The sequence below is a fragment of the Vitis vinifera genome, chromosome 10 (assembly GCF_030704535.1).
Source record: "Vitis vinifera cultivar Pinot Noir 40024 chromosome 10, ASM3070453v1".
Taxonomy (NCBI): Eukaryota; Viridiplantae; Streptophyta; class Magnoliopsida; order Vitales; family Vitaceae; genus Vitis; species Vitis vinifera.
The window spans coordinates 12,136,041-12,156,186 of record NC_081814.1 but is presented as its reverse complement, the minus strand read 5'-3'; the positions used below and the strand labels follow the sequence as shown (position 1 = coordinate 12,156,186).

At 33.1% G+C, this 20,146-nt stretch overlaps 2 protein-coding genes across 2 annotated transcripts; both read right to left on the bottom strand.

Moving 5' to 3' along the window:
- Positions 1-187: 187 nt before the first annotated feature.
- Positions 188-6,909, bottom strand: LOC100260008 (CSC1-like protein ERD4). The gene is made up of 6 exons (XM_002280073.4): positions 6,152-6,909; positions 4,272-4,423; positions 3,563-3,838; positions 2,345-3,189; positions 1,416-1,671; positions 188-698 (listed from the first exon to the last, which is right to left on the bottom strand). The coding sequence occupies exons 1-6, from the start codon at positions 6,420-6,422 to the stop codon at positions 324-326; spliced, it is 2,175 nt and encodes a 724-aa protein (XP_002280109.1). The 5' UTR covers positions 6,423-6,909; the 3' UTR covers positions 188-323.
- Positions 6,910-16,163: 9,254 nt separating this feature from the next.
- LOC100265214 ((S)-scoulerine 9-O-methyltransferase) lies at positions 16,164-17,945 on the bottom strand. Its single transcript, XM_002280056.4, has 3 exons — positions 17,159-17,945; positions 16,775-16,839; positions 16,164-16,620 (listed from the first exon to the last, which is right to left on the bottom strand). Exons 1-3 carry the CDS (start codon positions 17,865-17,867, stop codon positions 16,318-16,320), a joined length of 1,077 nt encoding a protein of 358 aa, XP_002280092.1. The 5' UTR covers positions 17,868-17,945; the 3' UTR covers positions 16,164-16,317.
- Between the last annotated feature and the right edge of the window lie 2,201 nt (positions 17,946-20,146).

Below are 20,146 nucleotides of genomic sequence, written 5' to 3'. Positions count from 1 at the left end.
AAGAAGACAACATGATAAGCGATATCATTGGAATGGTAGCAGCTAAGAAAAAAATGGCCAAAATAATTCTAAGAAGAAAAACTGACATGATTCCAACCCCAATGAGAAGGAAAAAGAAACAAGAAGAATTCAGTAGCTTTCTAGCACTTAACATGGAAAAGTATTATGCACACCAAGATCCAAAAAATACATAAAAATATAATATATTATATTACACATAAAACCTCCTAACATGATTGCTAACACAAGTTATCAACAGATCTGCCAAACAAGTATTCATGCTACAACACCATGACAACAAAGGGAAGATACACAAATGCACATCAAACTGATGATGTCGTCCTTGAAACTTGAGATAAAGCATCTTCAAACTGCTCTTCATCCTTTTCACAGCTCAAACTTGGTGGGATGTAAGCTCTGAAAATATGTTCCATGTTTGGACTTTCCTTCAATTCATGGGAAGCAACTTCAAGAGGTACGGACTGGAAAGAGCGATAGAATTTCTTCTGACAGACAAAGATAAAGATCAAGGAAAGTATAAGGAGCACGATCACAAATGGAGTATAGCGGAATTCTTTCACTCCAAAGTAACCAAGCATGGTGACCTGGTACAATAAAAGAGCGCCGATCAATCGCACATGTATGTGGGGCCACATTCTCCCATTGCTCTCATAGGATGGAACATAAACCTTGAGCGCCTGCCAAAAAACAAAAACAATGATGAACAGTAATATGAAAATCAAGCACACAGGTCAATTTTCTGCTGAGAGTTTGTTTTGAGTCTCAACCATGAACACCTTCAAAGAACAAATTTTTTTTTTACATCAATGCTAAATGACACACAGCAACTCACTAGTTTTACTTCTCCAATGGAGGAAGTGGCCTAAGTACAATCAATTCACAAAATAAAAGATTCCAAGAAGCAAGCAAATAGTTGCTTCGTTGCAGGCGCACCTATTTAACGAAGCAAACGAAGAGTTGCTTCATTTGTGATTTAGCATATATCATTTGTTTCTTCAAGTTTTTAAGAGTTGTATTGTAGCATTAAGATTAAAAAGGAAAACTCACTTGTTTCAATATTAACATGCTGTCAAACAAGTTTCAGTATGGTAATTCACAAAATAAAAGATTCCAAGAAGCAAGCAAATAGTTGCTTCGTTGCAGGCGCACCTATTTAACGAAGCAAACGAAGAGTTGCTTCATTTGTGATTTAGCATATATCATTTGTTTCTTCAAGTTTTTAAGAGTTGTATTGTAGCATTAAGATTAAAAAGGAAAACTCACTTGTTTCAATATTAACATGCTGTCAAACAAGTTTCAGTATGGTATCAAAAACATAGGTTAGAAGCCATCAAAGACAGAATGTGAATGCTTTTCAGAATCATTCCTAAAGAAAAAATTTGTTTATACATTACCTGATTCCGAAGAATAAGCCATCCTAGGCCAAAGTATAGCACACCAAATGGGAGTATAATCGGGGCTATTACAGAGTAGCATAGAACAATTGTGATGATCAGCAAGTCACCAGGAACCCTAGATACATACCCAAGATCTCCTGGAGCCCAAGCTTCTTTGACCTCTGTTTCAGTCTTACATAGATACTTCCTTTTCAGATGGAATATAATGAGAGGAACTATTCGGGATAACTCAAGCCCATAGCCGACAAAGAACCTGGTACCACAGAATTATGACGAGAGAGTAGTAAATATATAGGATTTTCAGGTGTTCATTAGGATTAAAGCCAGGCATATGCTGAATAACAACTAGAGATGTCGCCATCTCGGGCTCTTACAAGCAAATTGAGCTGATAATAAGAATAACTAATGCATAAAATAAAGAATTAAACTATTCCAGTCTCAAAAGAAAAGAGAAAATTATATATTAGAATAAGATCTCTCTTAAAAATCATAACTGATCAAGAAATAGCGGAAATTAGATCTAAATAACTCAGTGGGGCCGGGGGGGGAGGGGTTGTGTTCTGTGTACAAAAATAGGCTTAGTGACCCTTGAGTTCTCAATATAGGTTCTCTACCTAGAGATTTAATTTCCATGCAACGTCCAAACAAGTCCATGATGTGTTCAAAGATGAAACAAGATGGACCATACTACAAGGGATATATGTATATAATAACATGGTAGTCAATATGGATCCCATGGAGACATTAGAAGAGTTTAAACTTCATAACACTAGTTAATGACTGATGATTAGCTTTATGTGATTACCAAAAGAAGGCAGTATAAGCAAATGATTTCAAAGAAAAATATAGCTTTATGTGAAAAATAGAAACAAAATAAATAGAAAATGGAAACAGAATAACAAACATGAGCATGAAATAATTCTTACTTGAGAGCCACAAAGGTCAGGAAGAAAGTTGCATTGCTTGGAAGGCTCTTTGCTAATATGGAAACAAGTTCTTTTGGCTGATCCTCAATGGTCTTGAATGTATCGAACAGGGTTCCCCCAACAGTAACACCAATAAAAACATTTAAAATTGTGAAATAAAAATACTTCCCAGAGGCTGCCCTTACTGCATGGCTCTGAGAAGGAATTCCCTCAGCCTTAGATAGATATAAGAGAAGCTTGGGCAGCAAAGCCAAAAAAATAATGAGTGCAAGCTGAGGGAGGTAAGCTTCCAATACTGTCTTAATGGCGACTATTTCCACGATTGGCTTTAAAAATGAAAGATACTTCACCAGATTTTTCAGTGTCGTGACCGCAGAAATAAGCCCAATTGGAATCATGTAGAAAAGTATGGTCAACGCCACGATAATGTACACAACATACTGTCTTATTTCCCTTGAATAAAACTTGATCAGGAGGTTTTTCCATATTATCTGACGGGGTTCAGGAGCATCTATGACTGTCCATGAGTCAACCATTTGGTCATGTAGGCTCTGACCAGCAGCAGCTGCCGTCACCCTACTGGTGAAGAAAACTAAAGCTGAGGCTTGCTGCTTTTCCCTGAGGGTGACTTTTTGTTCAGCCTCTAGTTTTGGGATCAATTCATTAATTTTCTCATTGTAGTATTCTATGGAATCTACCTTCTTTCCAACAAGACCAAGGAAGCCAGTTTTGTTCATAGGTCTTTTGCCCTCTGGGCTGCCTGTTGTTTTTGACTGTTCATATATAGCTTCAGCACGTGCAAGCTTCTTTTTATACCCTTCCAACTTCACCCATATTTTGGTGACCTGAGAAACATTAAATAATATTACCTTACAAATAAAAATAAAATTCAGAGCATAGACCACAAATGGGAAAGATAGAAAAATCATTCATGCTGAAGTGCACATGATCATCCGATCTAACTACTTTTCTTATGAATCATCAATACTTTGCTACACAATATTTCAGTTTATGAAATAGTTTTAATCTGTAAATATTAAAAATAGTTATATATAAAATCAAGTGAAAAGTGAGAAACAGTAAGAAAGAAGTGGAGAAACTCAGAGGAAGGAGATATGAGTCACCCAAGATATGTTCAAATGATAGCACCAGGCCTAAGGTGCACAATAAGAAGGCAGGCACAAAGAGATGATGAATAAGAGACAATCAGTACAGTACCTGTTTAATGTCTGTGACCACCATTGATCTGTAAAAGGTATCAGGGTAGATGCCTTTAAAATATGAATCAACCTGTTCCTTTCGAGTTTTGCCTTCAGGAACAGCAGGTATGTCTCTTACAAGAACAGCAAATTGCTCGACTTTCACATCTGGAGACTTCAGAGCAGCTGCTCTCAATCCCGAAACATGTTTGTATGCCTTCCATGACAGGTAATAAGTAACAAAAGAAACCCAGTAGGTGGCTATCAAGAATGCCCACAACCTCTCGCTGTTTGCCTGTATCGCATACAAGGAAAATTAAATTAACATATAAATTGAAGGGAGACCATTAACATATTCAACTATATGACACAGTTATACTTAACACACATAATTAAGTGTTCTTACTAGTTATAACACAATACATACCAAGAGTATATCACTTTTGCAAATATATCATTACAATTATAGTATGGATTTCAAATGCCATGCCTATTGGGCACAGAATTATTTCTTAAGCATGACATTTACAGTTTTAGATAAGTTCAGACTAAATCTAAGGGATTTTGATGTGCCACAAAAGAAAAAAAGAAGTTACAATTTCCAGAAAAATGGATTTAATTGTAATTTCAATTTTCAATCATCTCAATCACATATTTACCATCTTCCATAAAGGAAAAACCAGAAAGGAAAATTGCTTATAATTAATGACAAAGGTGGCATAGCTTACCTTGACATTTCCCATAGATAACTTGTCAAGGTCATTGAAAGTGCCATTGCTTGTAGAACTATTTGCCGATAGCTTCAAATTATTGTCAGTGGCAGCCACAGGTAGAAGAACCAGTAGCAGCACAATGCCAGATAAGATCAATATTCCCAAAGCTGCACATGAACTAAGAAAATGAGAGGTTTGAAGACTTGCATGCTTTTTTTGTCATAAAAATCAACAATGAGGACTGCCATAATATCCAATAAAAGAGAATTCTAATTTGGAATATCTTTGGGTAGTTGATTCACCAACAAGCTTTTTGTCAAAAGCAGGCAACATGTGAAGTCTAGATGAAAGCTTTTCGCCACCAAGTTTGACATCTAAGCTTACACGCATTGGACATTATAGTATCCAATAAAAGTGAACTCTTAATTTGGGGATAGTTTTTCACTGCAAATTCACACCATGATGGGGCATAAAGATGCACAGAAATCACTGTGATATAGGGATGGACTCCCTTGCAAAAGATGCACAGAAATTCACACCAGACAGCCTTTTGATATGTAAACCAATGCATAAGTTTTCATCAAAAAAAATGTTGACAGTCAAGAAAAATAAATAAAATTGAACATATTCCTACAATATGAAGAAAAATAAATACAAGAAAATTTTTTTTAAAAAGAAAGATCACTAGATGCCTTGTTGCATTGCTGTATCAAACCATTTAATAGGATTTGGATAAAAGGTATTCACTGTCATCATAAAAGTCACATTGTGCCCTGCACTGCCCCACCAGAAGTTTGTTTTGTCAACTCTTTCGACTAAAACCATATTTCAAGATGAATTTTTCTGTTCTAATCTCTCAAGGAAATAATTGCTTTAGTGACAGCTACATATTAGCTAATTTCCTTTTATGATATGATATATTAACTAAGACTTGTCTTCATTCACCTAGATATTATCTAAGGCTTAAGACAACCCATCCAAGATATTGGCTAATACTTAATTGCACACCAAACTACAAAATCCGCAGCAGACCCTGTCAACATCATTATACCATACTATGGGCCCTCCAGGCAACACGTCTTTAAAACCATGTTTATTATATTGAAGGTCAGAATCAAGGGCAAGATATATATCATACCATAGCATTCAAGTATTTTAGGCCACAAGTGCAATTCAACAAAGGAAGGGGGAAAAAAAGAAGTAAATTCAATACCCTATAAACTAAACAGGTCAAACAATTAAGAAGTGTGAGAAGAATTGAAATTGGAAAATTCAAGCCTAGAAAGCTTGAGAGAAAGGGAAGGAAGATACCCTATAAACTAAACAGGTCAAACAATTAAGAAGTGTGAGAAGAATTGAAATTGGAAAATTCAAGCCTAGAAAGCTTGAGAGAAAGGGAAGGAAGATACCCCTGACAAAAGAAAACAAAAGATCAGAGTAATTTTTAGTATTTCCATCCGTCAAAAGACAGTCTTGGGCTATTGCAGTTTAAGAAACATGAGACTTGGCCAACCTTCTCAGAGGGATATGAGTGTGTTTCCACACTCCTAATCACTACCCTCATGTTTCCTCTAGACGTGATTAAATTTTCAAAATTTAGAGGTGTTTTATGCCCAACACAACAGAATCCTAAAAACATCTTGCTTTGATTATAGGCGGAATGCTTTGATAAAAGAACAGTTACTAAAACCCATAGAAACAATGTCCTCAAACTCAAAATTCCTTCTTTTAGATTTTTCTAGAAAACCAACTGATAATAGAAGAAGAATACATCTCCAAATCCGCCACACTAAAGTAAGAAATATTCAAAGAATAAAAAAGAATTGTTTAAAATCCACCAAATCCGGGCAAATTCCTGCAAAACAAACAAATCCCAGAAAAAGAGAAGGACAAACCAGTGCTCAAGAAGACCAAGTACACAGCAGAATCAACGCCAGACATGGAAATAACGTCATCCTCGCTGGAAGTGATAGCTTCACGGATCCAAGCGAATGGGTTTCTGGTCCTCTTCCCACCCTCCCATGGATCCATGCCTTTGAGGATCCGATTGGGGTAATATATGACGCTATTGCCAGGCTTCCTGGAGAGCCAAGCGAAGAGCAGCATGAGAACCACGAATATCAGAAACGACGTCCCTAAGGACGTCAGAAACGAACTGAAATCCATGTGGGTCTGCCTCTGCCTCTGCCTCTGCTTCTGTTACTGTGTTCCTGTGCAGGAGGAATGGGGGCTTTGCGTTTGAAGTTGGAAACTTAAGGGATCATGAATAATGAGTTTTGGGCCAAAATCGCCCTTATAAGAAAAAAAAAATTAAATTTAACAACTTTTTCAAAATGGTCCTTTCACTACCACGTAGATGACCCCAAATTCATGAAAAATAGCCGTTAAAAGAGCTTAGTAACCGTTGAAGAGAAAGAATACTGAGGGAGGGTAATGGAAATAGACACTGGTGGTTGGCGTTGAGAGGAGAGTAACGGTTGGAAGAGGAAGTGTGAAAGGGATAAGGAAAACAGAGATAGGTAGTTGGTGTTCCTACGTGCCACCACTGTCTTTGTTACAAAGGCAATCTCCCCGTAAATATCAACAAGGATGCTTACCTGTTTGTGGGCTTCCCCTTTTCTGTTTTTTCATTTTTTTTTTCCAATTCAAATTCTCGTTTGTCTGTGTGTCAGAGAGAAAGAGAAATGTAGGAGAGTGACATGGAGGAGCCTGACCTCAAAAAGACGAAATAGCCCTCAACCGTGTCAATTGGCATCCTTGGAAAAAGATTCAAAAGAAAGAGTTTTATATTTAATTTATAGATGTTTTTTTCCGTTCTCGGATCTGGCATCATGATTCATTAATGTATGTCTTTAAAAGTCTTTTAATTTTCTTTAAGCTAAAGTTGTTGGGTTTTTTATTTTATTTTATTTATATTATATTTAACCTACATCAAATTTAATTAATTTCAATCTATTTTTACAGTTAAATTGAATTAATGTAATAAAGATCACGATTAATTAGACCCTAGTCAAATTACATACCTTGTTTCCTATTATTCTATTTTCTTTTCTCAAAATTTCTTACACCACCATTTAAGACAAAGAGTTTGACATGAAATTAATATTTTTTAAAAATAAAATAGAATAAAATTTAAACCTAGATTTTTTTTTTAAATATTCATCAAATTAATATTTTCTTATTATATCAACATTGTTGTATTTGGTTTTTTTTTTACATGTATATATATACATCTATAATATTTTTTTAAAAAATTAAAATTATAGTCATTAATTATGATTTTAAGAAGATTAAATAATTAAAATGAAGAAAAAAATCTTAACATTTCCTATTTTGGCACTTGAAAAATAACTCATTTTTTTATATAAATATCTTTAAATATTTATAATATTTAGATATGTATTTTAAAAGAAAATATTATTTTTATTAAAAAAATTAAGAGTATTTTTATTTAAAATGAGGTTTTTTAAATAAAAATCCATGAGAGGTTAAATTTGTAATTTCACGTATTTTTGTACCTTTTAATCTCTTATTCCAAACTCTTACGTGGCAGAGAATTCCTATTTGAACGAAATTTTGAGTAGATATTTAGATTTATAAAAGAATTTCAAAAATATATATTTATTATTTTTGCCACGCAAGTCCGAGAACCGACCGTTAAACTTAATGCAGGGTAGTTTCGTCATTCTGAAAAGGAAGGTACCTTATCCGCAAAGGCTCCATCACGTTAAGCGGCTGTGATTCTGACCTGGGCCTGACCTACACTTGATTTTTTTCCGCATTCCCCTCACCTGCAAGGTACATCCTCACTAGATCACATCATAATACTCGCCCAACCAGTTGTACACGCGTTACACACGGCCAAACTTCGGTGTCGCGTATTGCTAAATCTCGCGAGTACATAAATCCACCTAACTCCACCGCGTGGCTCACCTTCCCACAGAACTCTTCGTGTCTGATCCGTGGCTGGAAAAGAAGCCAAAATCTGCTTTTAGGGTGGGGACACGCGTCGCTCTACCAGCTCTGCCGACAGACCAGCAGCGAGATCAACGGCTTAGAACTTGTGGGACCCATAAGTTTCAGACACTCTTTTGAAACAAGCTGCCACATGTGCTATCCTGATGCCGACAAGTGGTCAATGAGGAGACTGATAGTTGGAGATAGAGAGAGGGCTGAAACGCTGGGACCCACTGTCTTTAATCAAACTATCAGTTTGGTCTGTAGTGATGACGTGGCCCCATCGCCACCTTTCACTTTGTCCTCTCCAAAGTTTCCTTGCGCAACTTGCTCATATTACAACTGTATAAAGCCACGGGCCACATGGCACCAAGTTATGCCCTTTGCCTTTAGACAATATCTACCAGAAATGATTTAAAGCCAAAACTATTATGTTTTTTTAAAATAATTTGAAATAATTGTGACTTGTATTTTAAATAAAATGATTTTTATATTTTTTAAATTATTATTTTATTAAAAAGTAAAAAAAATTATTGACAAATATCCCAGACATCCATCCCTATCCCACAAAGGTGACAGGGATGGATTTTCAACTTATTATTTAATAATCATGGAGCCTTTGTTGCAAAATATTTGATAAATTAATTATTAAAAACATTATTTGATGATTTAAATAAAACAGAAATACGATTTTATTTAGATCCATTTAATTGGATGAACATATACAAAAGAAAAATTAAATATGATAACTACCAAAAATGAAATTTATACATTTTAAAATCTACATTCCATTACATTAAAAAAAGGTAAAAAAAAAAGTGTAAATAAAAAGTAAAATGAGGAATCACTTTTAATACCCTTTTAACATTTTTTTTTTCTTTCTTATATTTTTGGTGATTCGATGTATTATGATAAAGTGTTTTTGATAAAAATTAAAATTTGCATTGAAAAATTAGAATTGGATTTTATGTTTTGGGAAATTAGATTAGTGTTAACCATTTACGTACCTTAGAATAAAGATGATAATAGGACCACTTTGGGTGAGATCACCTATCTCAATATTATTCATTTATTTATATTTATTCTCATTATCATAAATATATATATATATATATATATATATATATATATATATATATATATAAAACTCACATAATATAGAAAATTAGTTCCATTTATTTATTAAATTATATTTAAAACAAACGTAGTTTATAAATAAATATCACATTTTTATACTTTATTGTTATGAAATGTAATTTTTTATTTTATATATGCTTAAAAATGTGAAAATAAAATAAATTAAATAATTTTTTATTTAATATCATATATAAGGTGGGACAAGGCAATACTCCATACCATCCTTAAACCTCAACCCAAGTTTAAAAAAAATAGCATAATTGGTTGAACCAATTCCCTAGTGGGCTTGACTAGTTGCACAAAAAATAGCCTAGAAAACTTTGGTTTCAAGTTTTGTTCTTCCGTTACTTGAATATTTCATTTAAAAACCTTTATAAGTCAATTTTTAAACAACTAAGCCTAAGGTTTTGAAGTAAAGCACATATTTATGAATGAAAACCATTTAAAAGTGCATAAAAAAAATATTTTATCCTAATTAGTACACCCGTAAGATTCATCTTCCATAAGTTCCTAGATATTTTGAGTCTTAAAAAAATCCATTTCTTCAAACTATTTAAATCTATAATTAGCATACTTGAGCTTTGTTTTAAATTTAATGATTAAACCTAAAATCTTCACATGATTATACATGTTAGTATATTTAATATTATTTTGTTATCATCATAAAGTAATTAGGAGAACCCATGAGATAACAAAAATCTATTGCTTAATTTTAGTTTTTTCATATTTCTAGAAGGTTATTTTTATAGAGCTCTACTTCATAGCTTCTTGCTTAATTTCCTTATATATATATAGTTGTATGGTGCTCTATTTGAGTTTGTTTTTAGGTTCACTATTTGTGTCTATTATGAATTTATTTGTCTTTGAAAAGATTTTCATATTTCCCTTTGTCTCTTTCTAAGATTAAAAAGAGGAGAAATTTCTACAAGTTGATTGCTCTTATTATTTTATCATTAGTATACAAGTGCTACTTACTCTTTATTAAGTTTTGGTTGCATATATTGTAGTATCTAACGAAGTTATGAGATTGAGTGAGTGTGTGTACCTTGTATGAGAGTATGTAGGGTATATATATAAGGTTGTAAAGGGTTTATCTTAGAATTTCCAAGGGAGAGATTGTGAGTACCTTTATACATAGGCAATTTTGGGATAAAATTTCCATCGTGCACCCTTAGCTTTGATGGTTTAGACTCTTATCATTTTAAAAATAGTTATGATTGAAGATAGAGAAAATGGTGAGTGATTTGAGGTGATGGATGGATTCAAAAATTGATTGACCAAGTTTCAAATTGTTATGCTTTATTAAAAGGTATAAAAGACTTTGTTTTAAATCAATTGATTTAAGTTCTAAAAATCCCACTAAAGGGTGATAGAACAATTATAATCCAAAATGTTTTAGTATTTATATGCGATCAACCAAATTTGATCACAACATATAAAATTTCATTTCTTTCTAAATCAATTGAGCTATTGGATTAGGTCTAAGTTCCTACTAATTTAACTCATTTTCAAATTAGGGATTCATAAATATGAGAGTTGATTGGCTCCTTAAGCTTCAAATTCTTTGCCAAAATTTGGGAGGTGTTTGTTACTAGGGAAAGTTTGTGGGTCTTTAAGCTAAAAAATCTCTTTCTAATGAAAAATTTTCCTTTAAAATGGGTTGTTTAATTGTTGCTCTCCATCTCTACACTCTTTCATCATATTGTAGGATAAAACTTAAATATCTTCTCATGTGAGTATCAGGAAGAGATAAAAATAGTGTTTGGAGGTGATTCTACATAGGTTTTATATGAAGATAGTTAGATGTTGAGTTTTCTAAAATACTAGATAAGCAATATGAGAGAGAGAGAGAGATTGAAGGTCTTGGGTTAGGTAAAATGTTGTACTCAATTTTTATTTTTTATTTATTTATTGTGGATGTTGCATTTGTGATTGACATGTAGTTATATATATATATATATATATCTTCCACAATATATCATTGTGTTTGTGTCTCTCTTTTCTCTCTATTATCTTTTAGAATTTTGTTTTCATAAGAAAACCCTATTGAAGTGAAGGAGTTAGAGTGCTTTAGAAAGAGATAAGATAAAACTTATTAACAAGTAGTAGAGTAACTGCAAATTTTTAATGTAATTAAAATACTAAAATATATGATAACCCTGACCAAGAAAAACTAGAGATAGGGTCAGTTACCACGACTTTGTGATATTTTGGGTTGTCGTCCTCTAGGATCCATTCTAATGGTTCAATTATTTTTAGATTAGAAAGATTAATTATTTGCTAAAGGTTAAAAAAAACTAATGTAAATAAATCAAAATAAAATATAAATAAAGATTTCCTAAAATAAACCTATTTAAATTGAAAAATGATTATTGATTTTCAATTCAATTAATCAATATTAGGGTTCCATAATCTAACTTAGGGTATAAACTTTTAGACGAAACAAGGGTATATAATTTAATTAGTATTAGGGTAATCAAAATATATGTTCTAACGAGATCAACCTAAGTTTCATATCTCAAAGTTTGAACTATGTCTTAACTTTTAATATTTTATTCCATTTTAAATTACCTAATAGACGAATGAAGATGAAATATAAGTTTAGGTATAATATTTTTAGGTTTTCACCACTCTTCATGGGTTTGCTTTGGGGTAGATAACAATGACCAAACCTCATATGACTAAGATAAAGAATTACCAAGAATCCACAATATCAAAGAATGTGCAATTGTGTCATCTCCCAAGTCAAACTAACTTTAGAGGGCATTTTGATCTTAATATTAGCGTCTTAACCTTTCATTCATTTCATTATTAATATGATTTAACTCATTATATCCCTTTCTATCTAACACTAGGTTTTCATGTTTCACCCTAAGATAACTTTTTAACCTTTTATGGATGTGTTCTTACATACATAGGTCATAAAAGAACAAGAAAGAACTATTCTTAATTTCAAAAAATTAAAAACAATAATTTATTCACTAATACAAAGAGAAAGAAAACAAACCAAGAAAAACCTTCAAGATCTTCCTTTCCCCTAAGAATCGTAGAGAATTCTCCTCTTAAAAAAACAAAAACACACGTGACATGCACCAATTGACCACTTATTTCCTAAAATAATTACCAAAAGATAACTAAAAAAAAAAAAAAAAAGGCTAGAATCTTGATTTTCAATCATGTGGGGCTCACTTAAGGTTGATGGAGTGCCCAAGACACAATTATCAAGCTCGAAGAGGTGAAATCTAGAAGTGGCAGTGTGTGATTTTGAAATCGGGGTAATTTCAAAATGAATTTCAAAATCATAAGTTGAATTTTCAAAATTATTTCAAAATGATCCTTCTACTCTACCTAGTTATTTTCAAATGATCATAACTTCTTCATTTTAGCTCCAATTTACACACTATTTAAAACATTGGACTTTTGACTTTTTGAACTTCAAAACTATATATGGTTTGCCCCAAAAAGATCATGGAAAGTGCTTCAAAAATCATGTTAAAATTAAGATATGTGTTATTGCCAATTTTAAGCTCCAAATTCCATTTTAAGCTTGATTACATTTACTTCCAACCTCCTTTCTCATGGTTGCTTTTCCTCTACCTCCATCCATAACATTAAGTTATCATATTTAATATTCATAAATTCTTTGTTTTCCCCTTGCATGGATCCTTCTCATGTCTCACTAGTGCTGAATCTCTATTTAGGCATAATTGATCCCTTAGTCTATTTTGATTGAGAATTATTTTTCCAACTTGTATCATTTTCCTCCCTTAAACCTTAAATTAAGCTTAAAATATATGTCAAATTCCTAATTAGGGTCTTAGTGTCAATTTGAGTTAAACCAAATGATTTGAGTTTTTTATATTACATAAATCATATCATATATATGTTATTGGAACACATATTACATTAATAAGTTGATTTATCAAAAGTGCTTTAAATCATCTTAAAATTTTTTCTTAACTTCGGCCTAACCAATTGCACATTTCAAGTCTAAGTGAAGTCGAACTGGGCCTACTCTGGCCCAACCCAAAAATTACTATCCTAGAGTGAGCCCACTCCTGCCCAGACTGGCCCACAAATGTTTACATAACTAGATTTGAATTCTCTTGACCATGATTTTATGGGTAAGAATATTGCAATTCAACTACTTGCATCACATTTGAATTTGTGCGGAAATCTCCAAAGGCAAAATAGAGAGACTTATATTAAAAGCCATTGCATTTTGACGAAGAAAAAAACCAAAAAATTAAAAATTTAAAAATTTAAAAAATTTAAAATAAAAATAAAAATAAAAAGGAAAAAAAAGGCAAAAGAAAAAGTAAATATTGGGTTTTTGGGTATATTGCATGAAAACATCTAAAAAAGAAGAATGAAATTTAGACCTTGACCCAATGTACACCATGCCAATCCAGACATGACCCAAAGGGAATCAAACCTCAGGCCTAATGTTTGTCCCCCAAAAAGTGTCGTGGCTAGCCATTATGCTAAAGCCTACATCTTTTGTAATTGAGAAATTTTATATATGTTTTAAAAGTTGTCTCATTTGAACTAAGATCACAACCGACTAACATTGTTTGTGGATTATTTTAGTCAAAGTTGGATAATCCCACGCCAGATGCAACATGGGTTATTATATTATAATTACAATAGTTAACTAATAACATTAATAAGTATTAACAAGTTGTTATTAATAAGGGCATGATTATAATGGTATCCATTTCGTAATTATATTAATCCATATCATTCTTTTAATAAGTCGATTGTATTTGGACTTGATTGTTTGATTTGTTTATCCTATCTATTTGTTTGTGTTAAAATGATATATTAAATTAATCGTATCAAAATGATATGTTTATGATCCAAGTCATTTATAATATGTGTAACACTTACAAATTTATTCATTTTATAAATTTAAAAATTATAAAGAAAATTGCAGAATAATATTTTTATTCATAAATATCATATAATTAAGAAAATTAAATAACTAACTGAGAAAATTTGTATCTATATGTCATTATAAAGATTAAAAATATTCTATAATTAAAACATTAAATAAAATTATAAAAAAGTGTAAATTTTAAATTTAAATTTATTTTTATATTATAATTAAAATTATATATTAATTTAACTAAGCTTTAAAAAAATTAAAGTTAAAGAAACAAAAAAATTTATTTAAAATAATAATTTTTAAATTTTAAAAAGACTAGACTGTGTTAGAATCATTTCAATGGTGTAACCTTCAATAAAATTGTTTCTACATTTGGTAATGACTCAAACATATCTCCAGCAACATGGTTGGTGAGGTGCATCGACAACATGTGGCAAATCGAAGTTTATATTCCACGAATGTGTGGATAAACAGAAACCAACTTCTCAATTGAAGTTCCAATGTCGCCCCCTACGTTCATAACCTCTTTCATCTCCTCAAAACCACACCTATATGCCTTCAACACCATGTCCAATACAATTTTGGAGCTACTTGTCATACCCTCGTTGAACTTTCGGCTCGACCTTGGATCCTTGGACATATACTCGAACACATTTAATCCATGAGCCTTGTGGAAAGGATGACACTTCGCTTCAAGCATCGCTTACTTGAGCATATAAAAAAATTTTGAGTTGTGGAAAATGAAAATGAAAGTCATCTCGAGGGAAGAAAATTGCTTAGAAGTAATTAGTGAAAGATCAGAAAATAAGATTGCTTAGAAGTAACCGGTGAAAGACTAGAAAATGTTAAAAGACAAAAAATGAATAGGGATGTCATTTCAAGCTTGCATTTAGAGGTAGTTAATAATATAGTCGGCGATACTTTGGCAAAACTATATGAAGTCAAGTCATTGTATAAAAAAATCTTCTTAAAAAGAACACTCTATATCCTTTGGATGTCAAAATCAACTTTGATGACTAAGCACATCAAACATGAAGAGTCTATAGAACATAACATAAAAGGGAAGGACATGTTGAACTTTTGCTCCAAAGTCTACCCCATTCATATAATTATCTCATCATAAATGTGGCTAATGGTGCTTTAAAGACGATGTTAATATTTAATAATGTTGTGGATACTACGCTTGAGGAAGAAAGTAAGGGCAAAAACCAAGGAAGACAAAATATCATTTTCTCAACATATTCAAGCTCTAATTATATCTAAAGGAAGACCAAGAGAATGTGGTTCTAGTGGGTGTCACAACCAAAAGAGGTCAAAATGCCAAGGTAAGAAGAAAGTTAAATGTTATCATTGTGAAAAGCAAAAATACATGAAAAAGAAGTATTGGCACTACAAAGGAGGGGTGGAGAATCACGAAAGGGAAAAAATTAATTTCCATGTGTGGATTCCCAATTCTTGAGAGACTAGAAGCTCCACAACCAGATTTCCAGCAATTTCTCAACATCTTCACACAGTTACCATCTTCCCATTCATGGAGTACTATTCATTTCATGAATGCAATTTCTATAATATAATAATTTCTCTTGATATATATGGTTGAGTTTAGCATCATTGTATTAAGCGATTTATAGAACCAAAAGTTTAGGCCATTGTTTGGTGAATCAACAATATATACGGATATAAATGGGTCACGGTGGTAATCTGGTTGAGTTTCATTGTAGGCCTACACAAGCTCAGTTTTGACGTATATGCTCCCATTCTTAGATTATATATCATCAGAAATTACACTAGAAGATGCCACGGTTTTAAGTGCAAGATTGCTTCAAAACCAAAAAATATAAAGGTATCTTCCATAAGAGATGGACAGAAAGGAAACATCTCAAACATCTATCTAATTTTGTAAATAAAACAAATAAATTAAACTTCAAGAAGCTAAGAAGAACGTTCCAGCTGTGAGTAGTTGTCACTTTATTAATTTAGGTAGGATGAAATAATTCCGAATGCATTACAACAAGAAGAGTACATGCATGAAGAGTGAGGCAGAGAGAGAGAGAGAGAGGAGGGAATTACTTTAGTACTCTAGCAGCTCTTTAAAAACTCTATAACATGAATCCCATGTGCAATGGGAAACACCTTAGTTTGGGCAAAGCCCGCAGCCTTTGCAAGATGTTCAAATTCAGCAAGTGTGCGCTCCTTGCCACCAGTGTTCAAAATCATCATGTATAAGTCTGCTACCGTAGCATTCAGTGATGGAGGGTCATTTCCCAGTACTTGAGGGATAGCATACTCCACAACTATTACCTTCCCATTTTCCGGCAATGCCTTCCAGCAATTTCTCAACACCTTCTTGCACCCATCGTCACCCCAGTCATGGAGTACAAACTGCATGAACCATGCGTCAACTTCCCATGTTTAGTTTCAGTTTAGATTTCTAATTTTCTACACACAATTATCAAGATTGATTTATAATTAAGGAAATTAATGACGTTATAATTAACATGCCTGGCTATCAAAATTTTTAAAGAAAAAGACAAACCTTCAATAAAATTGTCTCTGCATTCGGTAATGACTCGAACATATCTCCAGCCACATGGGTCACCCCTTCAAAATCATAATCAAATCACTAGTCAATGTGACTTTGGACTAGAATGGGAATAAAGGAGTCAGGATGGGTGACCTGCTCATTTAGATCCGTAGTCTAATTGTTATACTTATACAAATATTCAAGAATTAAAAAAAAAAAATTACCAACAATTGCTATTTAGAGAGAGCAGGACATATATAATTAAAGAAAAATAGGATTCATTGTGGAGGAGTTTGAGCATTTCTTCTTAAATAGGCTTGTAACTTGCATCATAAACATTATAATCTAGAGTTGATGTCATTGACCTCTCCTTAATCCTATCGATTTAAAACGAACCTGGCTGCTCAGGAGCATCGGCAATAACATGAGGCAAATCGAAGTTTATTCCACGAATGTGTGGATAAACAGAAACCAACTTCACAACCGAAGTTCCAATGCTGCCCCCTACATCCATAATCTCTTTCGTCTCTTCAAAACCGCCCCTATAGGCCTTTAGCACCATGTCCAATACAATTTTGGAGTTCATTGTCATAGCCTCGTTGAACTCTCGGCTCAACCTTGGATCCTTGGACAAATACTCGAACACATTTACGCCATGAGCCTTGTGGAAAGGATGACAATCCGCCTCAAGCACTGCGTACTTGAGCATATAGAAGCTCTCCACAACTACCCTTTCCGTGCAGAAATTCACCGTCGGTGTTGAAGAAACTTCAACGTTGTCGGTCACTAGGCTGCACGACTTCGGCGTTAAGCCATACGTCCTTTCTTGCTTTATCGTGGTTCCATCCTTGCATGGCCTCAGAGACGCTGTTAGAATGGAGTTGAAGGTGAGCGTTCTTAGTATCCGATCCAAAGCCACGGCAGCATTTGGATTGGTAGTAGGAATCTTGGAAACAATTTCCACACAAGAGAGTTGAGCATTAGGGCCTGCGTTGGCAATGATGTTGAAGACATTGAGCTCCATTGCCGCTTTTAGAGCCATTTGAACGGCTATCATTGACAATCCCCAACCTGAAAGATACTCTGAACCATCAAAGCCTTCCATGTTTTTGCAACTTTTTTTCTCAATCTTTTTTGGGTCTGTCCTTCCTCCACCAACTTCGGTAACATGAAAGGACGTTTATAAGTGAGCTAAAAATCAAGTAAATATCAATATAAATGTTTCTTTAAACACAACTTGTTTGTTGTAATAGTGTTTTAAGTAACATGTATGGTGGACATTTATAAGTGAGGTAGAAATCAAGTAAATATCAATATAAATGTTTCTTTAAACACAACTTGTTTGTTATAATAGTATTTTAGGTAACATACATGGTGGACGTTTATAAGTGAGCTAGAAATCAAATAAATATTAATATAAATGTTTTTTTAAACACAACTTGTTTGTTATAATAGTGTTTTAGGTAACATGCATAGTGGACGTTTATAAGTGAGCTAGAAATCAAGTAAATATCAATATAAATGTTTCTTTAAACACAACTTGTTTATTATAATAGTGTTTTAGGTAACATGCATGGTGGACGTGGTGGATTAACAAGAAATAAATTTAAAGTTGGTCCAAAGTCAGAGAGATGCCAAGAATCATATAATTTAATACAACAATATAAATAATAATAATAAACTGACTTTCACTTAAAAATAAAATATTTTTAATGATGGGAAAATAAATTACCCATTATTAGAAAAAATGGAGTTTGGCTTGAACTTTCGGATCATAGCAGAGGGTAGCTGTAGATTCCAAAAGTTAAAAGAATAAATAATAAAGCAAAGAAAACCTCCCTGCATACCTTGCGGGGTGCACTCAATTGTTTTTCCATTTTTATTTCTCTTTTTCTATCACTCTCTCACCCACTATTCCACCCACCTCTCTCTTCATTTGTTTTTCCATTTTTATTTCTCTTTTTCTATCTCTCTCTCTCCCACTCGGCCCCACTTTCCGACCCCATTCTCATATCTCATTTCTCACTCTCGCCCGTCTTTCCCCATCTTGTTGTTTTTCTCCATGGCTCCACCTCTACTACCCACTTCCTCATAGTCCTACCACCATGGTCAGATTTGCTTCATTCACAGTGCCTCCACCTCATCCTTACTACCACGCGCACTACCAGCAAGCTGCAAGCTTCTCCGCCAAAACCATCTCCTCTCGTTGCCCCGACGCCATCATAGCCCACTACCACAATCTCTCTCCATTCTTTGGATTTGGGTAACCTTTTATTATTTATTTATTTATTCATTTCACTACAGGATTAATGTCTTATAGCAGCGGCTTGTGACCCTCACTAGAGGTCTGAAAAGATGTGGCTGCAAATTATGGTTGCACACCAAGCTGGCCATTATAGTTACACACCAAGCTGACCGCCACATGGTGTACCCATAAGTGGTGCAACTATTTCTTATAGGTTCAGTTGTGAAGTTGACCGTAAGCACAAGTTAAAGTAATAGTAGCAACCACAGGTAAAGTGCAACAAAAGTCAAAGCAACAGTAACAGCCACAGTAAAATACAGCAAATGGTTCTTACAGTTGCATCTTGTTTTTGGCCCACCAAATGGCATATAGTTGCATTTTGGAGTTGGCCGCGGCTATAGGTTATTAATTTTTTTTTTTTGTTAGGCTCATTTGTGAGGTTCCCCATTAAATCCTTCAAAAGACTATAAAAATGGCGTGTGGATCAGAAACATTTTTCTTCTAAGAATTTTAATCTAGATATTTTGATATCCCGTTTAAAATTTTTCTTCTAAGAATTTGAGTAAGCATAATCTTTCTTTTGATATTACATTTAATTTCATGCTGCAATAGCAACTTGACCTTATCCCAACCACCTCATAACAACAATTTTTTCTGGATCATTTTCAACTCCAATAGCAAGTGTAGATTGGGTAAATAGAAAAAAAAAAAAAAAAGGGCTAACCCCTTCAAGATTGGCACAAAAGCTTCATGGTAATATTCCAAAATTTGGAAAAAATACAAAACTCAAATGTCAATAAAAATGCTTCTCCTAAACATGATATCTATTATAAACCCTTTTTTAGCCAAAAATAAAATAAAATCATACAATGGATATATACAGATGGTGAGTCTCAATTAGCATCAACAAAACAAACCTGCAGGAACACAAAAGAGACTTTTTAGATCAACATATTGAGAAAATGACTTGACATTAAAAAAGAAAGGTCAAGAAGCTTTGAGATTTAATGTTTTGTTAACAAAGATCCATGAGGACATAGAACAACATATTTAAATAGTTACTTTTTCTATGAATAAGAAAAAAGATTACACGAGTAACAACACACCAATGCGTATTTGAATAAAATGTCATTCATGAA